The sequence below is a fragment of the Balaenoptera borealis genome (assembly GCF_965194805.1).
Source record: "Balaenoptera borealis genome assembly, chromosome: 2".
In the NCBI taxonomy this organism is placed as follows: domain Eukaryota; kingdom Metazoa; phylum Chordata; class Mammalia; order Artiodactyla; family Balaenopteridae; genus Balaenoptera; species Balaenoptera borealis.
The window spans coordinates 147171781-147196166 of record NC_138867.1 but is presented as its reverse complement, the minus strand read 5'-3'; the positions used below and the strand labels follow the sequence as shown (position 1 = coordinate 147196166).

General features: G+C 36.4%; 1 protein-coding gene and 1 long non-coding RNA gene across 7 annotated transcripts in view; one reads left to right on the top strand and one right to left on the bottom strand.

Moving 5' to 3' along the window:
- The window catches only part of LOC309622730, a 400144-nt gene that overhangs the window by 107488 nt on the left and 268270 nt on the right, over positions 1-24386 (bottom strand). The gene's annotated exons all lie outside the window — the stretch shown is intronic.
- Positions 1-24386, top strand: part of GABRB2 (gamma-aminobutyric acid type A receptor subunit beta2) — a 297652-nt gene that overhangs the window by 82606 nt on the left and 190660 nt on the right. For all 6 annotated transcript variants that reach the window (XM_082378776.1, XM_082378777.1, XM_082378779.1 and 3 more), the window contains one exon: positions 13331-13551. In XM_082378776.1, coding sequence (XP_082234902.1) covers positions 13331-13551 — 221 coding nt within the window. The remainder of the gene's footprint in view (positions 1-13330; positions 13552-24386) is intronic.

Here is a 24386-nt window from a genome sequence, read left to right as displayed (position 1 = left end):
TTAATACTGTAGGTAACTTAACGATATTAAGTGTTCCAAACCATGAATATAGGGTGTCTTCCCAATTTTTTGTGGCTTCTTTAATTCCTTTCAGCAACATTTTGTAGTTTTCAGAGTACAGGTCTTTTGCCTCCTTTGTTGTGTTTATTCCTAAATAATTTATTCTTTTTGATGCTATTGTAAACAGAGTTTTTGGTTTTTTTTATTTCCTTTTTGGATTGTCCATTTTTCGTGTATAGAGACACAACTGATTTTTGAGTCTTGATTTTGTATCCTGAAACTTTGCTGAATTCATTTATTCTAACAGTTATTGTGTTTGTGTGTGTTTGGAATCTTTAGGATTTTCTACATATAACATCATGTTTTCTGTGAACAGAGATAATTTTACTTCTTCCTTTCCAATTTGGATGCTTTTTATTTCCTTTTCTTGCCTAATTCTTCTGGCTAGGATTTCCAGTACTGTGTTGAATAGGAGTAGTGAAAGTGGGCATTCTTGTCTTGTCCCTGATCTTAGAGAAAAAGCTATCAGGCTTTGACCATTGAATAGAATGTTAGCTGTGGGCTTGTCATATATGGCCTTTATTATATTGAGGTAGTTTCCTTCTATTCCTAGTTTGTTGTGTGTTTTTATCATGAAAAAGTGTTGAATTTTATATAATGCTTTTTTATATCAATTGAAATAATCACATGGCTTTTCCCCCTCATTTGGTAATGTGTTATATTGCATTGATTGATTTTCTTATGTTGAACCATTCTTGCATTCCAGGAATAAATCCCCCTGGTTTTAGTATCAGGTATCAGATTCCTTCCTTTTCAATTATTTGGAAGATTTTGGGGTGGATTAGTGTTAATTCTTCTTTAAATGTTTGATAGAACTCACCAGTGAAGCCATCAGGTCCTGGGCTTTTCCTTCTTGAGAGAGCCCCGATATAATTTTGTACCATTTTGTTTACATATAACAGTTTTCATTCATTTGGTTGTAAACTGGGGAATAATAGTAAATTTTTATCTTTGTGAGCAAAGTTAGCAAATGCAATCATTTTTCCTGTTGGCTTTTTCTTTAACTTTTTCATGAACAATTAATAAAAATCAACACTCTTAAATTAATGCTTTAATGGTATACACTGCCTACTTATTGAGTGCTATGATCATCAGGGTTTGGATTTATATTATTTCATTTATTTCTGCCAGCAGCCAGTGAGGTAATCATTATTTTATAGTTGAGGAGACCCAAGCTTTGGGATATTAAAATATGTGCCCAGGATTATACACGAAGTAAGTGGTGGAGCTGGAATTTCAACCAACCCTCTGGAATCCAGAAACCTTCTGCTTAAACATTAGGCTATGCTGCTTCCTACATATAGACATTAATGAGAGCTTTCACATACCATGTTTGATGCGTGTCTTGGGGTAAAATTACAAGGTACATGCTTCTCAGGTATAGTATTGGTAATCCCATTTCACAGAAGCAAAAACTGAAATGTAGAGAGGTTAAGCTACTTCTCTGAGACCATTAGATGATAAGTAATGGAGGAAGCCCTCAATCATGTCTCCTGCTTTCCAATTTAGTGTTCTTTCTATTGTCCCCTCTGACCCCCTCCACTGGTGCCTTGACACTTTGCCTTCTCTGAATACATAGCAGAAAACAACATAGCCAACTTTTTTCACTAACCAACTTTTAGTTAGTCGCACCCAGATCTCAGAGATATTAAAATTAGATACATCCTAAGAAGATCACTCTTATAACGGTGGGCCTAAGGGTATAAAATTAACTCCTAATAAAAAGGATTTTTAGAGGTATAATTGATTGCATCATGTAGTTATTAACAGATTTGAAAACGATTAATTTGAGTGAGTGTAGGAAGGGAAAGAAACAAAAATTTATTAAGGACTCTAGGGTAGTGTCTGCTATACAGTAATGTAATTTTCTTTTAGTATTAAGTTTTCCTATAAATGTAGCTTTTTTTAGGAATCACTAAGATAAGACAAAAAACCGAAAAGGGAATGCTCACACATACTAATTTTGAAAAACAAAAACCTTAGTATTTTTATAATTGCATTTTTTGATGGTTTATATCTGAGTTTTATTCTGAACACAAATTTCAGAACCATTAAAAAGCGCAATTATAAAAATCATAAGCTTTTTCTTCAAAATTAGTATGTATGAGTGTATGTTACAAATTATTTAGAACCCAGAATTACTAATTTTAGACAAATAAATTTAATAATTTTACTTTTATACTAGCTACCATATATTTGGGTTGAACCATATAAAACTGTCAAAATTCAAACATTTTTCAACTCACAAAAAATGGAATTTCTTGCGGCTTAATCTAAGAGTTAAGTAATCATTGCCACCATTCTGTTGAACAAACCTCTTGAAGTGGGTATGAAATACTCAGCTTAGGCTGAACGTTGTTTTAGTTGGCTAGAAATATTTTTCCAATTGAATTACTTCTGAATAAGTGCATTACTACACATACTACCCTCCAGTCCCTCTGGTTACTTTGGACTTCTCAGTAGTAAGGTATACACCCTGCAAAAACCAGAGATGTTTTCATCATTCTGCGAGATCAAAGTGGGTTGATGTAAATACCTTTTGTGTAAAATTGGGTCTCTTTATGTGTATTCCGGAACACGTGCATGTGCCTGTATGCACAACTTCAGTATCAAATCCCAGAGAGTTCTCAAAATCAACATTCACCCCCCCAACCAAGAAATATTGTAATTTATGTATGCCCAAAATTGTTCTAGTTTTTTTTTGTTGCTGTAAATATGGCTGTGTAGATAGAAAGTTAAGTCGAGGTATATTTTCTCCCTCACTTTTTGGAGGGGGTAAAGGAGAATAAATGCAATGTTGGGAAATGATGAGTCAATCAAAAGTGACAGGGAGGTGAGTATTCCAGAGGCAGCTCAATACAGTACTAAGAACATGGGCTCCATCACCAGAGAGCCCCCTGGCCAAATCAACACCTAGAAAATTATTGACTGAATGACATAGGAAAGTCACTGACCTCTCTGTGTTTCAGATGTGTCACCTGGAAAATGGCAGTAAGGAGAATAATGAGCATCATAATGGCAAATGTTTCTGGAGCACTTATTATGAGCCAGGCATTCTGCTAATTACTTTCCTTGGGTAAATTTACTTATTACTAGGAACTATTATTTCCATTGTTTTACAGAGCAGGATGTCTCAGGGCGGTTAAGCAGCATGAAGGTCTCACAGCGGCTAGTACCTGGAGAACTAGTGCATAACTTACAGAGCTGTTGTGATGATTAATGAGATAATACATGTAAAAAGGTTTAGCCCGGGGCCAAGGTTAGGTAGATATAAGGTATATATAAGGGACAGGCTAATTAGAATGCAAAATGCTCTAAAGCAATTTGAGATAAACTTATAGAGTAATTAAAAAGCACAAAATGAGAGGAACAATTCATACATACAAAGTGTATTTTTAATGTTGATTATCTCAGGGTGAACTGAGTCCCCTGATGAGGGTATTAAGTATTAATATAAGAGACAGATGTAACGAGTTATACTTGCTTGATTTTTTAGCCATCCTTGGATTGAGTCCCATTATAACTGAGAAGGTGAATCTGTAATAAAATGCAAAATGAGCTAAGCAAAAATAGTGGGAAAGCTTATTGCATTGAACATGTGTGTTGTAGTTTCACGTACAAGAAAATAATGAATCACTTCCGAACTTGGATTTCCCTTATGGGTGGTCTTCGGTGCAGCTCTCGTGTCCCAAATGTGTCTCTAGCAATTAGTCAGAGCTGCTACCATGTGCTTCTTCCAAAATATTGCAACTGAACATCTGGTGTGATGGCTTCTATAAAGGGGGAGCTGAGTTTTACTCCATTACATTCTAGTTTATGAGGTTGAGAATGTGGAAATATTACCATGACCTATAATTGGATCAGCAATTTGTGGGCTGAGATGTGGAAGATGAAAAACATTTTAAAGAGCTAGGCTTTGTGGGAATATTCACACTTCTCTCTGAGTTCTTTTTGCTTTGGACAGATAAATTGTGTCCTTCAGAAATCCTCATCCCCAGCCCTGGGGACTTTTCTAGTAGAACTAGGGCAGCTATGAAAAACTGAAAGAACAACAGTAGCTCTGAGGGTGTTTGAAACATGCGGAAAAAGGATAGAATGAAAACTCATTCTCAAATGCCAGTGGGTGGAGAGAACAAATCTCTAGGGGGATTCAGGAATAGTGATTAGTAAAGAGGTTTAAAGAATCAAAATTTGAAACCCATGCAGGAAGAGTGAAGAAGTGAGAAGAAGCTTTATTGTGCCCACGAATAAATATTCATGGAGGATCAATTGTGTTAAAGACAAGATACTTGGATCACTTGTAAAGAGATGACGGCATGGTTTCTGACTTCAGAGAAAACAGTGCAGTTTAGTTGGGAGATTTCCTGTCTCCTTTAAATAACATTACAAGAGGTAGCAGTTCAATTCAACAATGCTTAGGATGCTACAGACCACCACATTAAAGGAGTCAGAGGATGAACATGGGCTGTGATGGGGAGAAGTGGTAAAGGTCCTCATGAATGCTTAGAGGATGGGTATGATTGGGGCAAGCAGCAAAGGAGGGGCATGGGGAAAAATAATGAGCAGAATGGAAAGTAAAAGATTGTTGGAATGCAGAAAAATTCAGTTCAAGCAAAAGTCTCAGGAAGATGATTAGTTGAAGTTAAATGGAGTGACAGAATCCTAGAACACCTGACGCTCTTAAACAGGGATCCTCACTCTATCTCAGTTCATTCACTGTGGATAAGGAAACAGATACCAGGAGGTGAAGTGACTAGAACAGACTGGGGAAAGCCTTATAAGGAGCTGGGACTATACAAACAGTGGCATCTCCTTGAACGGTTTTGTAGAAGAATCTGTGGAGTTGAACTTCCAGTGCAGTGTAGAGGATGCTATTAAAGCTAAAGCTAGAGTGAACAGGTGTGTGTGTGTTCATCTCCACTGAGTATTAAATAGGAAACAGATATGAAGGCTTTACATTAGAAATAAAGTGAAATTTCCTAACAGATTGAAGAAGACTGAAGTTAGTGCCAGAGGAAGATTCTGAGATCTCCATCTTCAGTGGTTAGAAAGAAAAATAGGGATGGATTTTTACTTCTCAGTGATGGCTTAAATGTGAACTTTCAAAAGAAATAATGGTGCCCACTTAAAGCTCTTACTTCTTATGTGATTCTAGGCAATATCCTTTGGTCAATACAAAGGAGAAGTGTGCTTTGTTAATAACAAGCTGAAAGGCTTAGGGTTTCTCATTTATTTGTAACTATGAGTATATTTCCTTTTTCTTCATGCTGAGCTCTAAAATATGCAGAGTGTGAAGACATATTTGTAATGCTAGGTTCTATATTTATAATTTAATTCAACAAGGAATTGGTTATATAATTTTTGTTGCATAAATAATTTATATTTATAAAACAAAAAATATATAGAACAAAACAAAAACAAAAACAATTGAAAATCACTTATCTTGCCATAAAGAGATACCACTGTTACTATTTATATTTGCTATTAGACACATTTCCCCAATATATACCTGTATGTTTCCAAAATGGAATCACGTTGTGCTTATTGTTTTGCAGTATTCTTTAAAAATAATAATATATAGTAATATATTAATAGTATGTTGAGAATACCTATTCATGTCAATAAATATTTTTACAATGGTATTTTAATTCCTGCATATATTACACTATATATTAGTACTATGTTTTATTTACTCAGTTTCATGCGGATGAACATTTAGGTCTTTATTAATTTTGATTTTATTGCTAATATAGTAGTACATATTTTAGGGGAATAAATGTGCATTGTCTTACATTTATTCTTTCACATCTTTCAATGTATAGATTTTTATTGCTACTATGTGCTAAGCTCTCTTTTAAGCATGGAGATACAGTGATGAACAAGTTTAGGAAAGCTTTATATTTTCATGGAACTTACCTTCTAGTTGAGAGAAATGAAAAATAAAAAAGTAAACCAATAAATGGTTATGATTAGTTGAAAAAAAGTGATAAATGCTATAAACATAATAAAAATGGGGGATGTGATAAGGTCCGATGGGGTTGGGAGTAAGATGGTCAGGGAAGGTCCCACTGAATAGATTTGACATTTTGGTTGAGCTCTGAGTCCCAAGAAAGAGCCAACCACACTTGCGGACACAGTTTTTCCAGTTAGGACAAAGTTAAGGCTGAAAAAGCTTGTAATATTTGTAAAAGAGAAGACAAGCTAGCGTGGTTGGTCTTAGTGAGGTGAGGAAAGAGCAGAGGTAGTAGGTAAGATCAAAGAGGTGTGCAGAGTCCAGGTCATATATGACCTTAAAGGCCAAAGTCATAAGTTTGTGTTTTACTCTGAATGCAATGAAAAGCCTTTGGGTGATAATTAACCAAGGTAGACATGTGATCTGCTTTTCGTTTCTACCACCATGAGAGGAAAGGGTCAGAAGCAAGGAGACAGTTTACAGTGGCATCATAATCACTTAACAAGTAATGGTGTCTGAGACTAGGTTATTAGCATTGGAAACAGAAGTAAGAGAGTTGTGGTAATATTTGGAGATAAAGCTGTCAGAATGTACTGCTTAATTATTTTCTACAAATATCCTTTGGAATGTAAATATCAGAGCAAAGGGTGTGCACAGATTAGACACCTCTGTACATACTCCCAAGTATTTGCAAGGAAATTTGTACCATTTTACAGGTAATGGTAGTTGTTACCATTTACCAGAAAGTATGCACAGTATTGGTCATATACACAGGAGTAAGGGACAATCTTTGTTCTCAACGGGGTAACAGCTTATGGCGTTGAGAATATGCTTACTGTGTAATTACTATGAATGTGCTTACTTTGTCTTACTATGGTGTTTATTTAGGTGATAATTTCTGCATCAGATGTAATGTCTTTTCTCCCATGAGGGAGTAAAAGCAGAAGTTTTAAATTAGGGAAATAATTTGGCATCCTAATCTTTGGAATTCAATCCTCTTGTGTCACCTCTTTTAAAAGTGGAAAAGCCAAACAACAATAATGAAAGACTTTTCTAAACATGCCCCAAATTAAAAGGCTATGCAAAGAATGATAGTAAAAGCTATAAATGTGCTATTTGAACAAACTATCATGGAGTTTTATTCACATGAAACTTGCATTTTGTTTAAATTAAACTTGCACTCACAGTTTCTATAATATAATCCTATAATTACAGGTTTTACTTCCTTAAATACATTAGCCCTATCTTACAAAAGCCAGAAGCTCAGATTCTTAGCTCAGAATCAATCTAGCGTAAGTTAAAGGAAAGTAACACGTGATAGTATATTAGATTCAGTTGTTATTTCAGCAAGGGATAATAAGATGAAGCTAAAATTTTTATTTTCTTTCAAAATTATAAATCCTGAGCAGAGAGAGGATATTTCTCTGAACATATCTAATTTTTGAGACAAAATTGTTACCTGGAAGACCATGAAACAAGATTAATCACCAAAGCTCAAGATTCTAGGACAGCAGCAGCAATTTTCAAAGCTTAGAAGATGTAGTTGCAATAGGTAAAGCAAATTAAACAACCCACACATTATCAGTGATGAAAATAAACCATAAACCCTGATCATTAAAAAAGTAAATGTTAGGCATCTTTATGTCCTCAGATGGCAGACCAAATACCTGTGAACCCAATCCCCTACACCACCATCTTCTCCCCAAACAGAGAAATAGGAAAAAAACACAAAGATAGGGAAAATGACATAATTACATTTATAATTGTTCCCATATACATAAACATGCATTGCAAAAAAACAAAAAAAAAAAAGGAAAGCTTGGAAATGGTCTCCAGAGAAGAAAAAGCATATGGAAAACCATAGACATAAATGAAGGTAGGAGAAATCTGAAGCAAGTCCAGGTGGGAATATACACCACCCAAGTGCAACTGGCAGGCTTGAGACCAGGGTAAGATGCTGCACCATCCAGAGTGAAAGTCTATACTGGAAGCAGGCACCCGCTGTGTCCACAATGATGCCACTAATCTGTGAAAGGAGTAGGTGGAGAGAATGAGCCTCAAGAAGATATTTCTCATTATTTGATGGTAAAACACCTTAAATGGCTTATGTTGGTATTTACTTCTTTTGGTTTGTCTTATTAATAGTTAAGCATTGTCAACTGGCTGAATATGTCGATTCGGGTTGAGTTGAAAGAAGAGAAATAGAAATTTGGAAAGTATGCAAAACCCCAAAACACAGTGATTATAGAAGTCAGCCTAATAACCTTATTGCTTTCATAGTTCTAAAGTACCTACACCAAGATATCTATCAATTACAAGGAAAATAGTAACTTCACAGTGGAGAAACGGGGCAGATACTACATTAACCAACTGTTCAAGATTAATATCCTCACCAGTAATAAGACATATTGATATCATATACCCGTTATATGATGGATACAATGTTTCTTTGGTGATATTCTGGCCAAAACTATATAAACTCAGTCTCATCATGAACACATCAGACAAGCTCAAATTGAGAGACATTCAACAAGATAACTGACCAGTACTCTTCGAAAGCATTACATCATCAAAGACAAGGAAAGACTGAGAAACTCTCACAGATTGACGGATGCTTAGGAACAGAAAAACTAAAGACATGGTGGGATCTTGGATTGGATCCTGGAACAGAAAAAGAACATTAGTGAATAAACGGGTGATATTCTAATAAGGTCTGTAGTCTAGTAAATGGTATTAATGTTAATATCCTAGTTTGATATTGTTCTATAATTATGCAAAATGTTAATCTTAGAGGAGGCTGTGTGAAGAGTATACGGAAGCCCTCTGAACTATTGATATTTTTTTGTTTGTTTTAAACTATAAAGTTAAACTAATTATAAGAATAACTTTAAAAGGAAACAGCAAAATAATAAAATGTTTAATGTATATTGATATCCACCTATCAAATATACAGTAACAGGAGGTAAACAGAAAAGTGTTCATAGAGCAAGAATAGGAAGTTCACAAAATAATAAAGTTAAAAAAGATAATAAACACGTACACAAATTATTTCATACCATGTATTTTGTAGAACACTAAACCAAAGAAACAGGAAGAGTTTGAATCTTGGTACTGGGAATGAATTACAAAGACAGCAAGAAACAATTACGAAAGTACTTTAGATGTTTAGAAGATTTTGAAATGGCGAGGTGCATTTGAACACAGGAGTGGCAAAGCATTTCTTAGAATGGAATTATTTTATTCCTAGGGGTGGAGTTGGAAACTACCTAGTCCAATTGCCTCATTGTACACATGGGGAATTGTGAAACTATAACCATTTAGTGGTAATCTTATTAGCACATCCTGTTGGGGCCACGTGTCCCCTGGGATGCATGGAGATGACTTATTTTGTAGCATTGCTGTACTCCAACCCCTCCAGGTGTCAAAGCAGCTCTTGTTTTCCCCAATTCCTAACTTAATTAGCTTCAGTTTCTTCTTTTGAGTTGGAAACAGAGACTCATTCACCTCAACCAAGGTTATGACAGATGGACATGAGAGTACTGGGGTAAGAACCTGGGTGTGTCTGACCTTAGAGATCATGGGTTTTTTTGTTTGTTTGTTCGTTTTGTTTAAGCAGTTTTAAAATTTATTTTTTAAATTTACATACAGAAAAATGCACTCATTTTGGTGTATAGTCCTATGAGTTAACTAATGCCTAGAGTTGTGTAACCACCACTACAGTTTAGATGCAGAGCAGTTCTACTACCCCAAATCATTCCTCATGCTGTCCCTTTGTAGTCAACTTCTCCACCACCTCAAATACCAGAGAAGCACTCATCTGTTCTTTGTTCCTATAGTTTTACGTTTTCCAAAATTTCATGTAAATGGAATCATATAATATGTATTCTTTTGAATCTGCCTTCTTTGACCTAACTTTCTCTGAAAATCATTGATGATGTTGCATGTATCAGGAGCTGCTCTGAACATTTGCACACGGGAGTGGGATTGCTAGGTTGTTTGTCAAATGTATGTTAACTTTGTAAGAGATTGTCCAACTGTTTTCCAAGTGGCTGATTATTTGTATTCCCACCTGCAATGTGTAAGAGTTTTAGTTGCTCTGCATCATCATCAGCACTTGAAATGGTCAGTTGTGTTTTTGTTTTGTTTTATTTTGGGGGCCTTGTTCAACATATTTACTTATGCACAATTTTAAAGTTTGGAGACCACCTACCTTTGGGATGCGGGAGTGTCACATTTACAAATTTCACATATACAGTAGTGAATATGTGGATCTCACACTAACTTAGACATCTATCTTGCTTACTTTTTTGCTTATTTATTTACATTTGCAAGCTCCAGTTAATTCACGCTATTTGCTGAAAATATTATGCTTTCTCAAATCTACTACCTTTCTACCTTTGTCAGAAATCTTTGAGCATATTTGTGTGGGTTTATTTTTAGATTCTACTATTTTATTGATCTATGTTTCTATCAATACTACACTATCATATTGTCTTAATGTAGTTTCCGAGTGAGTCTTGAAATTAGGTAGTGTGAATCCTCCAGTTTTGTTCTTTCCTTTCTAAATTGTTTTGTTTATTCTCATTCCTTTGCTTGGCATATAAACTTTAGGATCAGCTTGTTCATATCTACAAAAATCCTGCTTGGATATTGATTGGGATTAAATTTTTTAATTTTATCTACAGATCAATTTGAGGAGAACTGACATCTTAACAATACTCACTTTTCAAATCCAGGAACTTGGTATATCTCTCCATTTATTTTTGCTTTTGGCTGTGTTTGTGTGAGTGTGTGTTACTTTAAGAAGATAAAAGAGGGAGAAAAAATAAATAAGAAGCTCACTACTGTAATGGGTTTTCTTCACATTTTGATTCTCTGCCAATCTGCCTATTAGTTTTCACTTTGCACAGTCCTTAGGTAGTGGCTTTTTTATTCTTTCCAGGATGGTTAGTTGTGATTAGCAGGAGAGAGAGCCTGTAGTAGGCTTACTCCATCTTGCTCAGCATTGAAAGTCAATTGGTTTTAGTTTTGATTATCTAACTGCTTCTTGCATGGTGATGCCATGGGTTGTGGAGCACCCAGAAGTGGTTTACTTGCTTTTTTTCAGTCTGAATAAACCAACGGTGACGCAGCTTCCTGAAGGCAGGCTTGTTGGATGGGTGTAAAAGATGTTTTCTACATAAAAGTTCAAAGCATTTATCCTGGGGGCATGAGGGTCTGGGAGAGAGGGTAGAACACAGAACCATTGTTTCCTTTTATGTCCAGTAACATTTATTTCGATTCAGGAACCTCTTCCTTTCTTGACAGTGTCATGATGTGTCATTTAAAAATAAAAGAAATGAAAATTGATATGACAGTTAGCAGAATCACCAGGGTCTGTCTGGGAGCATTTCTTAGCAGGCACTGCCTTGCTGACAAATAACAGGAGTTAACATATGACTCTGGATCTCACAATATTACCATTTATTTAGCCCAAAAGAAAATACAATTTCCTGTGCCCAAACACATCTCAGCTGACTGATAAACTCCAGCACCTTCCAAACTGTGTTATCTCCCCTAACTCTTAAGAGGGCTTATGTAGCTTCATCTTCTAATGGAGATAATAATCGAATTTTCCTTTTTATCTCCAAGAATCAGAAATCACTAAGTGTGTTTTCTCAAGCACAATATAAATTGCCTATTTTATTTATGGCCAAGTTTTTAGGCCGTTTGTAACATAGAGACATGTAAAAAATGTATCTGATCCATTTTCTGTTCTCTAGTTATATAATTCATAAGTCTTCAAGTTAGCTTTTATTATAAATCAGGATGTTATGCTAGAGATCCTCAGACTAATTCTTTAAAAAAGCAGAGTGTGCTAGAACAGTCCAGAGCACTGACTAAAGTAATCCACTCAAGTAAATTTCACCTACAATTATTTGATATACCTTTAGGATATTAATATTCTTCTGTTAGAATAGAAGTTTGATTCTTTGCTTCTCATTCAGAAGTCAGCTCTACACTGACTTCTGAATGAGATAAAAATTTGTATATTTGTGAAACCAGGGAAAATATTTAAATTTTTTGCCAAAGGATTATACTTTTCCTATGAAGCTGTTTAATGTTTTTAGCAGGTAATATCTTGCAAGTCGTATTTTAAAATTGCATAGCCAAATTAAGATGTATAAATCTCAGCAAGGGTTGGAAAAACTCAGGGACTTCACAGAGATTGAAGTGTGTATTTTATCCACAAAAGTAGGCAGGTATGTGCAGAAATCCAATAGGCATACCATATTGGATATCCATTCATTCATTATTTGTGCCCTAGGACTGTGCTGGCTCTCAGGTTGCAGAGATGATTAATACATAATTCTAGTTTTGTTTTTTTTTTAAAGCCCTCAAGTAGGGCATTGTGAACTGATATTAAAATAGAATGGTAATTATCCTTTTCAAATGAATATTTGGTCCTTCATTTAGTCATTCAAATGAGGGTGAAAGAGCAATTACATTGTACCCGTAGGCCTCTAATGGAGAAAACATGTCACAATATGTATGTAAATACTTTGTTCATAATTTATAGCTTTTTGTAGTTTACAGATTGCATTTGAGTTATATATTTAATTGTCATAATAATCTTCTGATAGATCAGGGATATGTTAAAAGCCCATTTATAGTTAAGGAACTGAAGTGAAAAGAAGTTATGTAAATTTACTCTTAGAAATAGCTGGAAAATGCTGGAGCCTGGGACTCCAAGACCAGTGCTCACTTTATAACAACGCACAGTTTCTCAGAATGAAAGAGCCTAGTCTGATGATCCAGAATCCCTAAAATTCTCATGAAATACTAACTGAGCTAATATTTTTTAGATAGGTGGGAAGCTACATTAGTCTCAGTATAAATGTCACTTCCACTAGGAAACTCATTTCGATCAGACAGATTGAGATTCTCATTATAACCTCTTATAATCACTACTGTAATAAATTAACCACTTTTTACAATTGTATTTATGTTCCACCTAAAACAATCCTGGGTACCGCACTTTAAGACAAATTAATTATTAAATAATTATTTCTTACCATCTTTCTTCCTGAATAACGTATGATAAATTTCACAAGGATATGCTCTCTTCACTTCTGTATATACTGTGGTGCCCGACACATAGTACGGGCTCAGTAAGAATGGGTTTAGTAAATTAATATTTGCCTATATGCGAATAGTATATGTTCTTGGTATTTGGTTGTGTATATTTTCTTATGAATACTGAAGTGTTTGCCTGTCTCCCAAGTCCATTTATGTACAAAATAACCATTTTTTTCTTTTATCTTCTCAATTTCACAGGATTATACCTTGACAATGTACTTCCAGCAAGCTTGGAGAGATAAGAGGCTGTCCTATAATGTAATACCTTTAAACTTGACTCTGGACAACAGAGTGGCAGACCAGCTCTGGGTGCCGGATACTTACTTCCTGAACGATAAGAAGTCGTTTGTGCACGGAGTGACTGTCAAGAACCGCATGATCCGCCTGCATCCAGATGGGACGGTCCTTTACGGCCTCAGGTCTGTAGCGTCCATTTCAAAATTGAACTCTTCCTGAACACAGTAGTTACTGGTTTTTTTTGGAGGGGCATATTGTGCTGTTTTCCTTAGTCCTCCTTTAATTCTGCTGATAAGCAGTTAAACCTCCTAGTCAATAGATATCTGAGAGCTTAGTGTTCCATGTTTACAAAGGGACTTATCCCCAGCTAAGCCTAAGTTTTTCTGAATTATCTTCCAATATCAGCTGCTGATTCTAAAGCTGCTTTCTTTAAGGAGGAGGGATAAACAATATCAAAATAGCTTAGACACAGGGTCTCTTTAAAGTGGAAAAAATTACGAGTGCCAAATACTTGTTTGAATGTGGCAGATATTCTGTTTCATAAATTGTTCCTGAGCTCTATGAACTGGGTCTGGTCCTCTGAGAACAGGAAGGCTTTTTTTTGCCCTCTTACCTCCAAGGAGCAATCAGACTTGCAAATAAATAAAGCCATCATCTCAGGTTTATTAATAATGAATTTACACTATTAAATGTACCTTTCTATCAGGGAAGAACTGTGATGCTCTGCTCTTTGGAGGATGAATTGTGAAATAGGACAGTTTCTTCTTTTAAAGTTTATTTTGTATTAGATGGTTCCCTGGAAAAAAGATGAAGAAAAAAGATATCTGTCTTACTCTGAAAACATTGCAATGTAAAGAATTCCTCTGCATTATTGGGGAAGACTCTCTATTCTGAAGTGTTCAGTTGTCTCTGATATATTCTGTTTTACATAAACATGTGGTGACTTTATCATAATAATGATAATAATATTATTATTTATTGAACACTTGTTAGGGGTCAGACATTAGTGAGTACACTCCATGTATTATTACAGTTATAATAACTTATAACAACCTCATAAGTTAAAACTGTTATGATCTTTATTTCAAATGAAGGCTGGTGTAACTTGTTTAAGATCACAGAGAAAATAAGCAGTGAAGATGGGATCTGAGTCTTGTTCTAAGTTCAGAGCCAGAGCTCTTAACCATTACCCTAGGTTGCCTCTCACTCCCACACTTTTCTTATCTGTTATATCTAATTTTCCTTATCTGCTGTGTTCATCGTTCCTGACTGGTGCATTGTCTTAGATCCTTATAAGCCAGCTTCTTTGTTTGTTTATCCTGTTTGTAGAGAAAATGGCATTTGTTTGTCAAGGGAGGGAGAGACTGAGGCCGAGAGAGAGCATGTTTGTACGCTGTGTCAGCCATTGGAAGTAAAGAGATGAATTGGATACAGGCACTGCTCACATACAGGCCTTAGGGATAAAGAGAAATAGCGGAAAGATAAAATAAGTTGACTGGCAGTGTCTGCAAAGACTCCACCAAAGTGGTGGAATTTGAAAGCACTTATGGAAAGAATTATCTTAGCAGATACATTGTGCTAAACTTATTGCTTGGAATCCACTACAATTTATTGCTTGTGTCTATGTTCAATAGTGGCTGCAATGAAAATATGGTATCACAAAGACCTTGATGAGATGGTGACCACATGGGCAGTGGAGGAATGCAAAGAGGTTGTAGTTCACAGGTTTTAAGAGTTAAGCACAGAAAGAAGTCAGAATCCTGAAGAAGGCAGAGCGAAGCACAGAAATAATAAGTTACTCATCTGGCAGGGAATGAGCGGGGAGAGGCCTGGGAAGTAGCAAGTTTTGGCTAAGCATCAGACCCAGTGCTGGATACATTTTGCCCCTCAAATCTTCACAGCAATCATGTAGACATTACATTGTGTTTTCCTTTTTTTGGTGATACCCACATTTAGAGCAGAGAACCAGTTGTGTTCTCTTTGTTATACCTAGCACTGACAAAGCACCTACACTGTAAATAAACTCAGTAAAGGTGGTCAATGAATTCTGAATGTACATACGCAAAGTTGGATGGGTGGGAAAAAATCAACAATCAGACGTCTTTGAGAGGGACAAGAGAGGGCCGATATAGATGATAAATATGGCTTCTTTAAATCATTAAGCCAATAATCAGACAAAAAAAGGTGGTGGCTGTTCATTCTTGTCATTAAGACCAACTGGACACTATTACTGTAAATCATCACCCTCTCAGCCCCACTTCCAATAAGAGCTAATGGCAAAATATGCAGGTTCCTGAACACATCTGACGTGCATAAAATTAACACTCCTGGACGAAGAAGGCTCATGGATTGTGACTGTTCTCTCAGCTGTGTAGTTAATCCTGAGTTTGAAATTGATTAGAGGTTTTTCAGGAAATCTGTAAATATGCCATTCCAGTTTTTACTGATAAATAGAACAGTTTATTTCATGGCTGAAGTTTAGTGCAGACCAGATATTCCTTTTCAACAGCAGAAGTTTCATTTGCAATAAAAGTAAAAGGAATTCAATTAAAATTGCTGCTGCTGGATTGATTCAGATCTACTTAGTTCCTCCTCCTACTTACCCACTCTCCTACCCTAGTTATTCTCTGTTACTGATAGTCTGCTAAGAAATTTATCTTGTTTCTATGTTCAATAATGGCTGCATTCAAACAGCATTTAGAGTAGTAATAGTATTAATATTAGTAGTTAGTACGCATTAATGGACTTAGCCTGTGCGTGTCACTGTGCTAGAGCATTGCTTATATTATCTCATTTAAAATTGACTTTATTCCTACAAACTGGGCGCTATTGGTTGGTTGGTTTGTTTTTCTGTCTTACATGAAGAAATTAAGGAACTTGTGTACCAAGTTACACACCTACTGCACAGGAAAGTATAATAGTTTGAATACAAAGATGTCGCTCTTCATTATCATTCTGTCCTACTCCTTAGGTACTGGCAAATGGAAATAAAGAATAGTAGAAATCACCTGAGAGCATGCAAGGGATAAAAAGAAGGTAAAGAAAAGTGATATGGAAACAACTTGCATTAGATCCATAGATACAGACTTTGTTCTTGATTGATAGAATAAAGCCCTAGAGAACAGCAGTCCTGAGTCATCTATGGAAGATGCATCTTTAGGTTCTGAGAGTCACACCATTCCCAGTTTACTAAGGGATGATTTTTGCTGTGTGGAATCCTGGGGCACAGACAAGATCATTGCAAAGAAGTTGGTAAGGGCAAGGTTCATCAGTCGGAATAAGGAGAATTGAAAGCCAATCATGAAGACCTAGACATAGAAAGCTGGTTCAAGGAAGACTTTAAATATAAGGCAGTGACCAATAAATTAGGTAGAACAAGTCCTCTGGGCCGAATGTCATGCATGTTCAAGGCAAAATCCTTTAAGGACTTAAATGCTTCTTCCGTTGAGATGCACAAAGATTGGTAGGGATGAGGGGGCTGGAGGGGAAGTCATTCAGAGAATCTGAGTAAGCCTCTTTTGTAGAGTTTTCTTAGTGAAATTTTTAGGTATTAAAACATATTAAAGATAAAGTAGTATGCAAAATATTAATGCTTGTTGAATTTCATGGTGGGTACATAGGTGTTTGTCATGCTCTTCTTTCAACTTGTCTGTATGTTTGAAAATTTCCATGATAAAATTTGGAAAAGAAAAAAGGGCCTAGGAATCTCTGGTTCTATTATCTAAGAAATAGCACTCAAGATTTAAAAGTCTGAAGCCAAAGAATGGTATTTCTGATCTCTTAGAGGTAGAGAATTACCTGTTTGTGGCATGTACTTTTAGTAGCTGTGCCTGAAAACGAGATCATCTCATCTCAGAGGATGCGTACTTAGTGGGTGGGATCCATAACCACAGACAACCAGGCTAAGCCATAACCCAGGGAGGAATGGTCATAGCTCTACACTTGAAGCTCGGATAACCTCCTTGTGAAATCATCCTCCTGCAAGGATGTACCCATTGCTTTTGACGGTACAGCAGGAGCTCTGAGTCCACTCATGCTGAAACAGTGTGTTTGGATAGCATGAGTTTTAAGGATAGCGCTCAGCTAATCGACAAACTTGCATTAAGGTAGTTGAGAAAATGAACTTGGGAAGTTCAGAAAATGGAGATTGAGATTTAGAAATATGGGAAATGTTTTAGTTATTGCTGTTATAGGCTAGGTTTTGAAAGTTTTCATTCTGTTTGGATTTTTGTTTCCCCATTGCCAAAAACACAGATTAGCAGCTTACTCTCAGTTATTCCATTACTTTTCAGGTTGATAATCATTTTAGAAGGATAGAGTTCTGATGCTGTGCAAAGAGATGAATGGGCACAATTTGGCCATGCAACCAACTTCCTTAACAAAGTATTATGATAACGGAACTTGTATTTTCGTTTGGACTTTTGTCACAGACCTCTTGTTGAACCTTAAGCATCTTCTTCAGGTTTTAATTTCCTCATATATAAAAAGGGGGGGGGAGATAAATTAGATAATGTCCTTTTAACAACCCAATCATCTTCTGAATCAAATGAGATCAGTGAATGTAAAAAATTGTATAATCTGACATCAGACTGGAAAGTGAAATTATGTATTTCGAGTAGCGTAGTAATTGGTAGATAGTAAGTGTGCAGTGTTACTTAATATTTGATAAATAGATGGATGCTGGGGATATTTGATAAATAAACAGAAGGCTGGAACAAAGAAAGGTTTAGATATCAAGGCAGTAGTTTTATATTGTAGAATTTTACCCCAAGTATCTTTTCATGATTCTGTAAAGATACTCCTTTGTCTAGAACAAAAAGAACAAGAGGAGCAGGAGTGAGCAAGTCTGTTGAAGAGAATGGGAAAGCTCTAGGTCGGGCATGTCTAAAATGAAAAAGGGGACAACTAAAATACTAAGAGGACTGAAACCTGCAGTGGAGCCAGGTATCTCCAGCCATTGCATTGGCAGGCTCAGATGAAGAGGACGGAAACTAGATGCCTGGCTTGAGACCCAAGTGGCCATGACAGCCTTTAGAAGCTGCCCTGTTGCCCCAAACCCAGTATCTCATTTGTAGCATGCACTCAGTAATTTTCATTTAATCAAGCATTATATAGTTTCTCTTAAACCAGGCCTTTCCTCTTATTCTCATCATGTCTTATCATGCATCTATTTTCTCAACCTTGTTTAAAGATCTGCAGGAATAATTAAGAAAAGTGATGAATAATGTTATTTTTCAAGTTTAAGTTTATAGTTTTTGGCTAAAGAGTAATAAAATCCTTAAATATAGATCCTTACCTTCACTCTTGGCTAGTTGATAACTCAGTTATACCAATGTGATCATAAAATAAAATACCTGCTTTCTTTTATGATACTATTTAGATATTTCTGTTAGGACATATAGCTGGGGGTAGGGAAGAATATTTGCTTGGGATGAATCCAGCTGTAGAAGTGGTGACAACAGACTTCTCATTGACTAGGCAGAGGAATCCCTAGCAATTTATAAAGCACATATTCCAAACAGATTATCTGTATTTTATTCCAAAATAAAATTGGCCCAATCAAATTATTTTCAGAACACTTCAAGGAAAAATGGCATAGAAAGTACAGGATTTCTGCTGATGAATTCAACTAAAGCACTAGCCAATAAAAATCAGGTTTAATCTGGTGTTGACATGGCATCATAAAGAATGTTACATAAGTATAATTTAGACTGATATTTACTTAAAATAGGAGATATTTATTAGATTTCAGAAAGCTAGTGAATAACTACACTGATCAGAGAATTAGGAGAGCTGCATTCTAACATTTAGTAGTTCTTATAATTATTCATTTAAATTATTTCTAAATTTTATTATCACTCCCCAAATCTCAATACCTGTGATTTTGCTAATCTAGGACTTCCACCTCATCATGCATACAGCGGTATTTAACGTGATATTGCAGCGCTTTAGCAATTGTAGTTATCTTCTTGAAAAAAAATCTTCTGATTAATTAAGAAGGCAAAAACAAAATCATTGCATTCAGGTATTTAAGAAAACCTGAATTATCAACTGATGGCACCCTTTTGTGAATGCAAAAATGTATATTTTTAATTAAAATTTAGAATCTGAATCCCAATTGGACGGCATATGCTAAGTCATTAACATTATATCATAAGCATTTTAGCACATTACTAAGTTGTTCAACAAAAACATGAAAACAAAACCCATTTCCTCTTATGAGATGTTACATAATTATTATTAAACATTTAGAAAATACAGTTAAGTTATGAAAACATAGCTAATCCTATCACCCAGACTTAATCATACCTGCATTTTGCTTTATACTCTTCCAGATATTTTTCTAGTAAAAAAGCATATAGGTAATTTGTCATAAAGCAGATTCACATTATACGTACAATTTTCTGATCTTATTTTTTTCTTTAACGATGAGTGCACTGTAAACATGTTTGCCATGTCAATAAAACTCTGCTCACTATCATTATTTAACCATTATAAGACATATTTGGGATATATTCCTTTATCCAACATAGGATATGGTTTATAGCTTTGACATAAGGTGAAATATGTAGTTATTGCTATAAAATGCAGGACTACTATTTCAAATTTACTTAATATTTTAGTGACAAACAGGCAAAGCTTTTTGCAACACAATTTGTAATCTTGTATTTGTATTTGTGCTGTTGTAATTTGTGGTGTCATTAGTTAAATAAATGGCTCAGGAGATGTACTGATGCTGATTATTAGGACAGTTCTTATGGAAGGTGTGACTTTCTTACTCTTCTGGTAGTAGTTGACCCATCTAAAAATAGCTGTTTGGGGCTTCCCTGGTGGCGCAGTGGTTGAGAATCTGCCTGCCAGTGCAGGGGACACGGGTTCGAGCCCTGGTCTGGGAAGATCCCACATGCCACGGAGCAACTAGGCCCGTGAGCCACAACTACTGAGCCTGCGCGTCTGGAGCCTGTGCTCCGCAACAAGAAGAGGCCGCGATGGTGAGAGGCCCGCGCACCGCGATGAAGAGTGGCCCCCGCTTGCCGCAACTAGAGAAAGCCCTCGCACAGAAACGAAGACCCAACACAGCCAAAAATAAATAAAGTCAGAAAAAAACATCTTAAAAAAAAAAAAAATAGCTGTTTGTCTTTTGGTGTGAGGGGGCAGTCCTTGATTTCATATGTCTGTACACCTCCCATATGTAACATTGGGTCAGAAACATGTCACTTCTGATTAAAGGTTCACATTCTTAAAGAAGGATTCAGCAGGAAGCAGAAGGCAATTCAGCCACCTCCCGCTATGTATGTTCTGTCATTGGGAAAATCGCAAAGGATAACGTTAGCCTGTAATGAATTTAGACAGGCAAGGTTTATTAATTGTATCTTCTTCCTCTACTCCTAAAGCTTTACCACAGGGTATTAGGCAAGTGAGTAACTGAGTAGCCATCTCACACTGAAATGTAGTCTATTAAACATTAATATATCAATTTTTTTACTTGGATTTCCTAATTGGTTTAATTCATTTTCATAGCGATATGGAGTGAATGCATTTTGTCAAGCAGAACAACAGAGATTTTATTAAGAATATCAGTTCTGGGCTTCCCTGGTGGCGCTGTGGTTGAGAACCTGCCTGCCAATGCAGGGGACACGGGTTCGAGCCCTGGTCTGGGAAGATCCCACGTGCCGTGGAGCAACTAGGCCCGTGAGCCACAACTACTGAGCCTGCGCGTCTGGAGCCTGTGCTCCGCAACGAGAGAGGCCGCGATGGTGAGAGGCCCGCGCACCGCGATGAAGAGTGGCCCCCACTTGCTGCAACTAGAGAAAGCCCTCGCACAGAAACGAAGACCCAACACTGCCATAAATAAATAAATAAAATAAATTAAAAAAAAAAAAAAAAAAGAATATCAGTTCTTCTGGCCAGAGTGTGAGACCCTGTGCTCTAGATTCTCAGTCTTCTAAACAGGAAAGAACACCTTCATCTACCTCCGCCTCCGTGGGAAGAGACACATACATCCTCCTTAAAGAGCTGTAATTAATTTTTTTTTTTTTTTTTTTTTTTTTTTTGGCTGCGTTGGGTCTTCGTTGCTGCGCGCGGGTTTTCTCTAGTTGCGGCAAGTGGGGGCTACTCTTCGTTGAGGTGCGCAGGCTTCGCATTGCAGTGGCTTCTCTCTTGTTGTGGAGCACGGGCTCTAGGCGCGCAGGCTTCAGTGGTTGTGGCACGCGGGCTCAGTAGTTGTGGCTCACGGGCTCTAGAGCGCAGGCTTAGTAGTTGTGGTGCACGGGCTTAGTTGCTCCGCGGCATGTGGGATCTTCCCGGGCCAGAGCTCGAACCCATGTCCCCTGCATTGGCAGGTGGATTCTTAACCACTGTGCCACCAGGGAAGTCCCTGTAATTAATTTTTAAAAGAAATTTCTTGTCCATTATTTTTCACTATAAAATAAAATTATTTAGATGAAAAGTGAATGTATTTAGAAGTAATTTCTGTCATCTTCAAGTTCACCTTCTTCATTATTATAGAAAAGAAGAGGGAAGCTCAGAGAGGGAAGTGATTGTGCCTAACATCACACAGACAATTGATGGCAAAGCACACAGCGGAATCCCAACCTCCTGACTCCTAATCCAGGGCTTGTTATTGTTCCTGCTGCTGGAGTCATTTGGTTACTTGCCGTCATCATGGTCTGACTGACCTCAGCGAATAAGTCAAATCCAAACTGGAAATAGCAGAATCAGAATTACACCATTAGGTGTAATCCAGGGCTCTTTTGATTGCAATATTTTTGCTGGGTTTTTAGATAACAACATTTAAAGAGGAAAAGAAAATCTGCCTGACTTCTTTTTCTCAAATGTTACTGACTCATCACATTCTTGTAATCAGTGAGTCTCCTTTGCTACCCTAGTTGTCTTCATGTCCATTGATTTCAGTCAAATGAGAGCTGAATGTGTCAGAACTGAAACCAAAGATATGAAAGATGAGTGGTTAGAGACTCCAGGGGTTCCAAAGCAGGAAGGACACCAACCGCGTTCCCAATAAAGATATGGATCTTGTATTGCAGACCCAAAGAATGAGTACAGGGTGTCATCGAAGTGGGCCTTGTCTGCAAAGAGGAGAAGCTCTGAAACCAGAGAACTCGCCATTCATTGGCTTGCGGATGTATCTGTATACAGCATGGCTATGCATAAGCACATTCAGAAGTAGCACTAACATAGTCTCGATTTCACTAGGAACGAACCCTCTGGGTCACGAGAGTACTGGCAGCATGGAAAGAAGCCAGATATTTATTTTGTTTTGTCTTGTTTTATTTTATTTTAAGAAAAGAATTTTCTAGTGGATGATTAAAACTGTTGCTGCTGTATATGTGCTTGTGTGTGTATATGTATATGTCCCCATTTATAGGTATAAATATACATATGTATTCATTTATAGATTTGTATTTGTGTGTATATGCATATTATATATATATACACACACACACATATACCTGCAACATTTTTTTCTGTTTGCTTTATATTAAAAATAAAGAAAACAGAAATGACTCCATTAAATCAAACTTGAAACCATGCCAATTATCCTCACCATTAGTTTAAAGATAAAGTTTTCTCTAATCACATTTTGTATATCTTTTGTTCCACCCTGATTTCATGAAATCAGTGAATTTTGTTGGCAGCTTTCGCTGGCAACTTGCTTATTAGCAAATAGGCAAAATATAGGGTTAGACCAGATAGTCTTTGCAATGAGTTCACTCATGATAGAGTTTTAATTACACAAAGACCTGTTCAGAGCAAATATATATGAACACTTATTTAGCTGAGATAGTTGAAGTAGTGGTAGTAGTGGTGGTAGTAGTAAAATTTATTGAGTACTTTTTTTTTGTTCATCATACAAATTTACTTACTTTTTAAAATTTATTTTAATGAAGTATATTTGATTTCAATGTTGTGTTAATTTCTGCTGTACAGCAAAGTGATATATACATATACATATATTCTTTTTCATATTCCTTTCCATTATGGTTTATTACAGGGTATTGGATATAGTTCCCCGTGCTATACAGTAGGACCTTGTTGTTTATCCATTCCATATATAATAGCTTGCGTTTGCTAATCCCAAACTCCCAATCCATCCCTCCCTGTCCCCGCCCCCGACACTTGGCAACCACAAGTCTGTTCTCTATGTCTGTGAGTCTGTTTCTGTTTCATACATAAGTTCATGTGTGTCATATTTTAGATTCCATGTGTAAGTGATATCATATGGTATTTGTGTTTCTCTTTCTGATTTACTTCACTTAGTATGATAATCTCTAGGTCCATCCATGTTGCTGCAAATGGCATTATTTCTTTTTTATGAATGATTCCATTATTTATATATTCCATTATATATATATATATATATATATATATATATATATATATATATACCCACACACACACACACACACACACACACACACACACACACACACACACACACACACACCACATCTTCGGTACCCATTCATCTGTCGATGGACATTTAGGTTGCTTCCATGACCTGGCTATTGTGAATAGTGCTGCTATGAACATAGGGGTGCATGTATCTTTTTGAATGACAGTTTTGTCTGGATATATATGCCCATGAGTGGTATTGCTGGATCATATAGAAGCTCCAGTTTTAGTTTTTTGAGGAATGTCTATACTGTTTTCCATAGCGGCTGCGCCAATTTACATTCCTATCAGTAGTGTAGGAGGGTTCCCTTTTCTATTGAGTACCTTCTGTATGTCAAGCCCTGAATTATTTATATTAAACAATCCTGTGAAGCAAGCTACCATCAGTGCCATTTTATAGTTGAGGAAACTCAGGCTTTGGGAAAGTAAGTAACTTTCTAGTGAGTTTCCAGGCTTGGTATTGAACTCAAAGCCTATGATCTTGGTCACCTTCCCAGAGACTGAGAGAACACTGTCTCTGTCCCAGTAGATGGATGCAAAAGACTCTTGGAAAAAGCCGGTACTGAAAACGCTGATGGAAGGAGAAGAATGGACAGCCTAAATT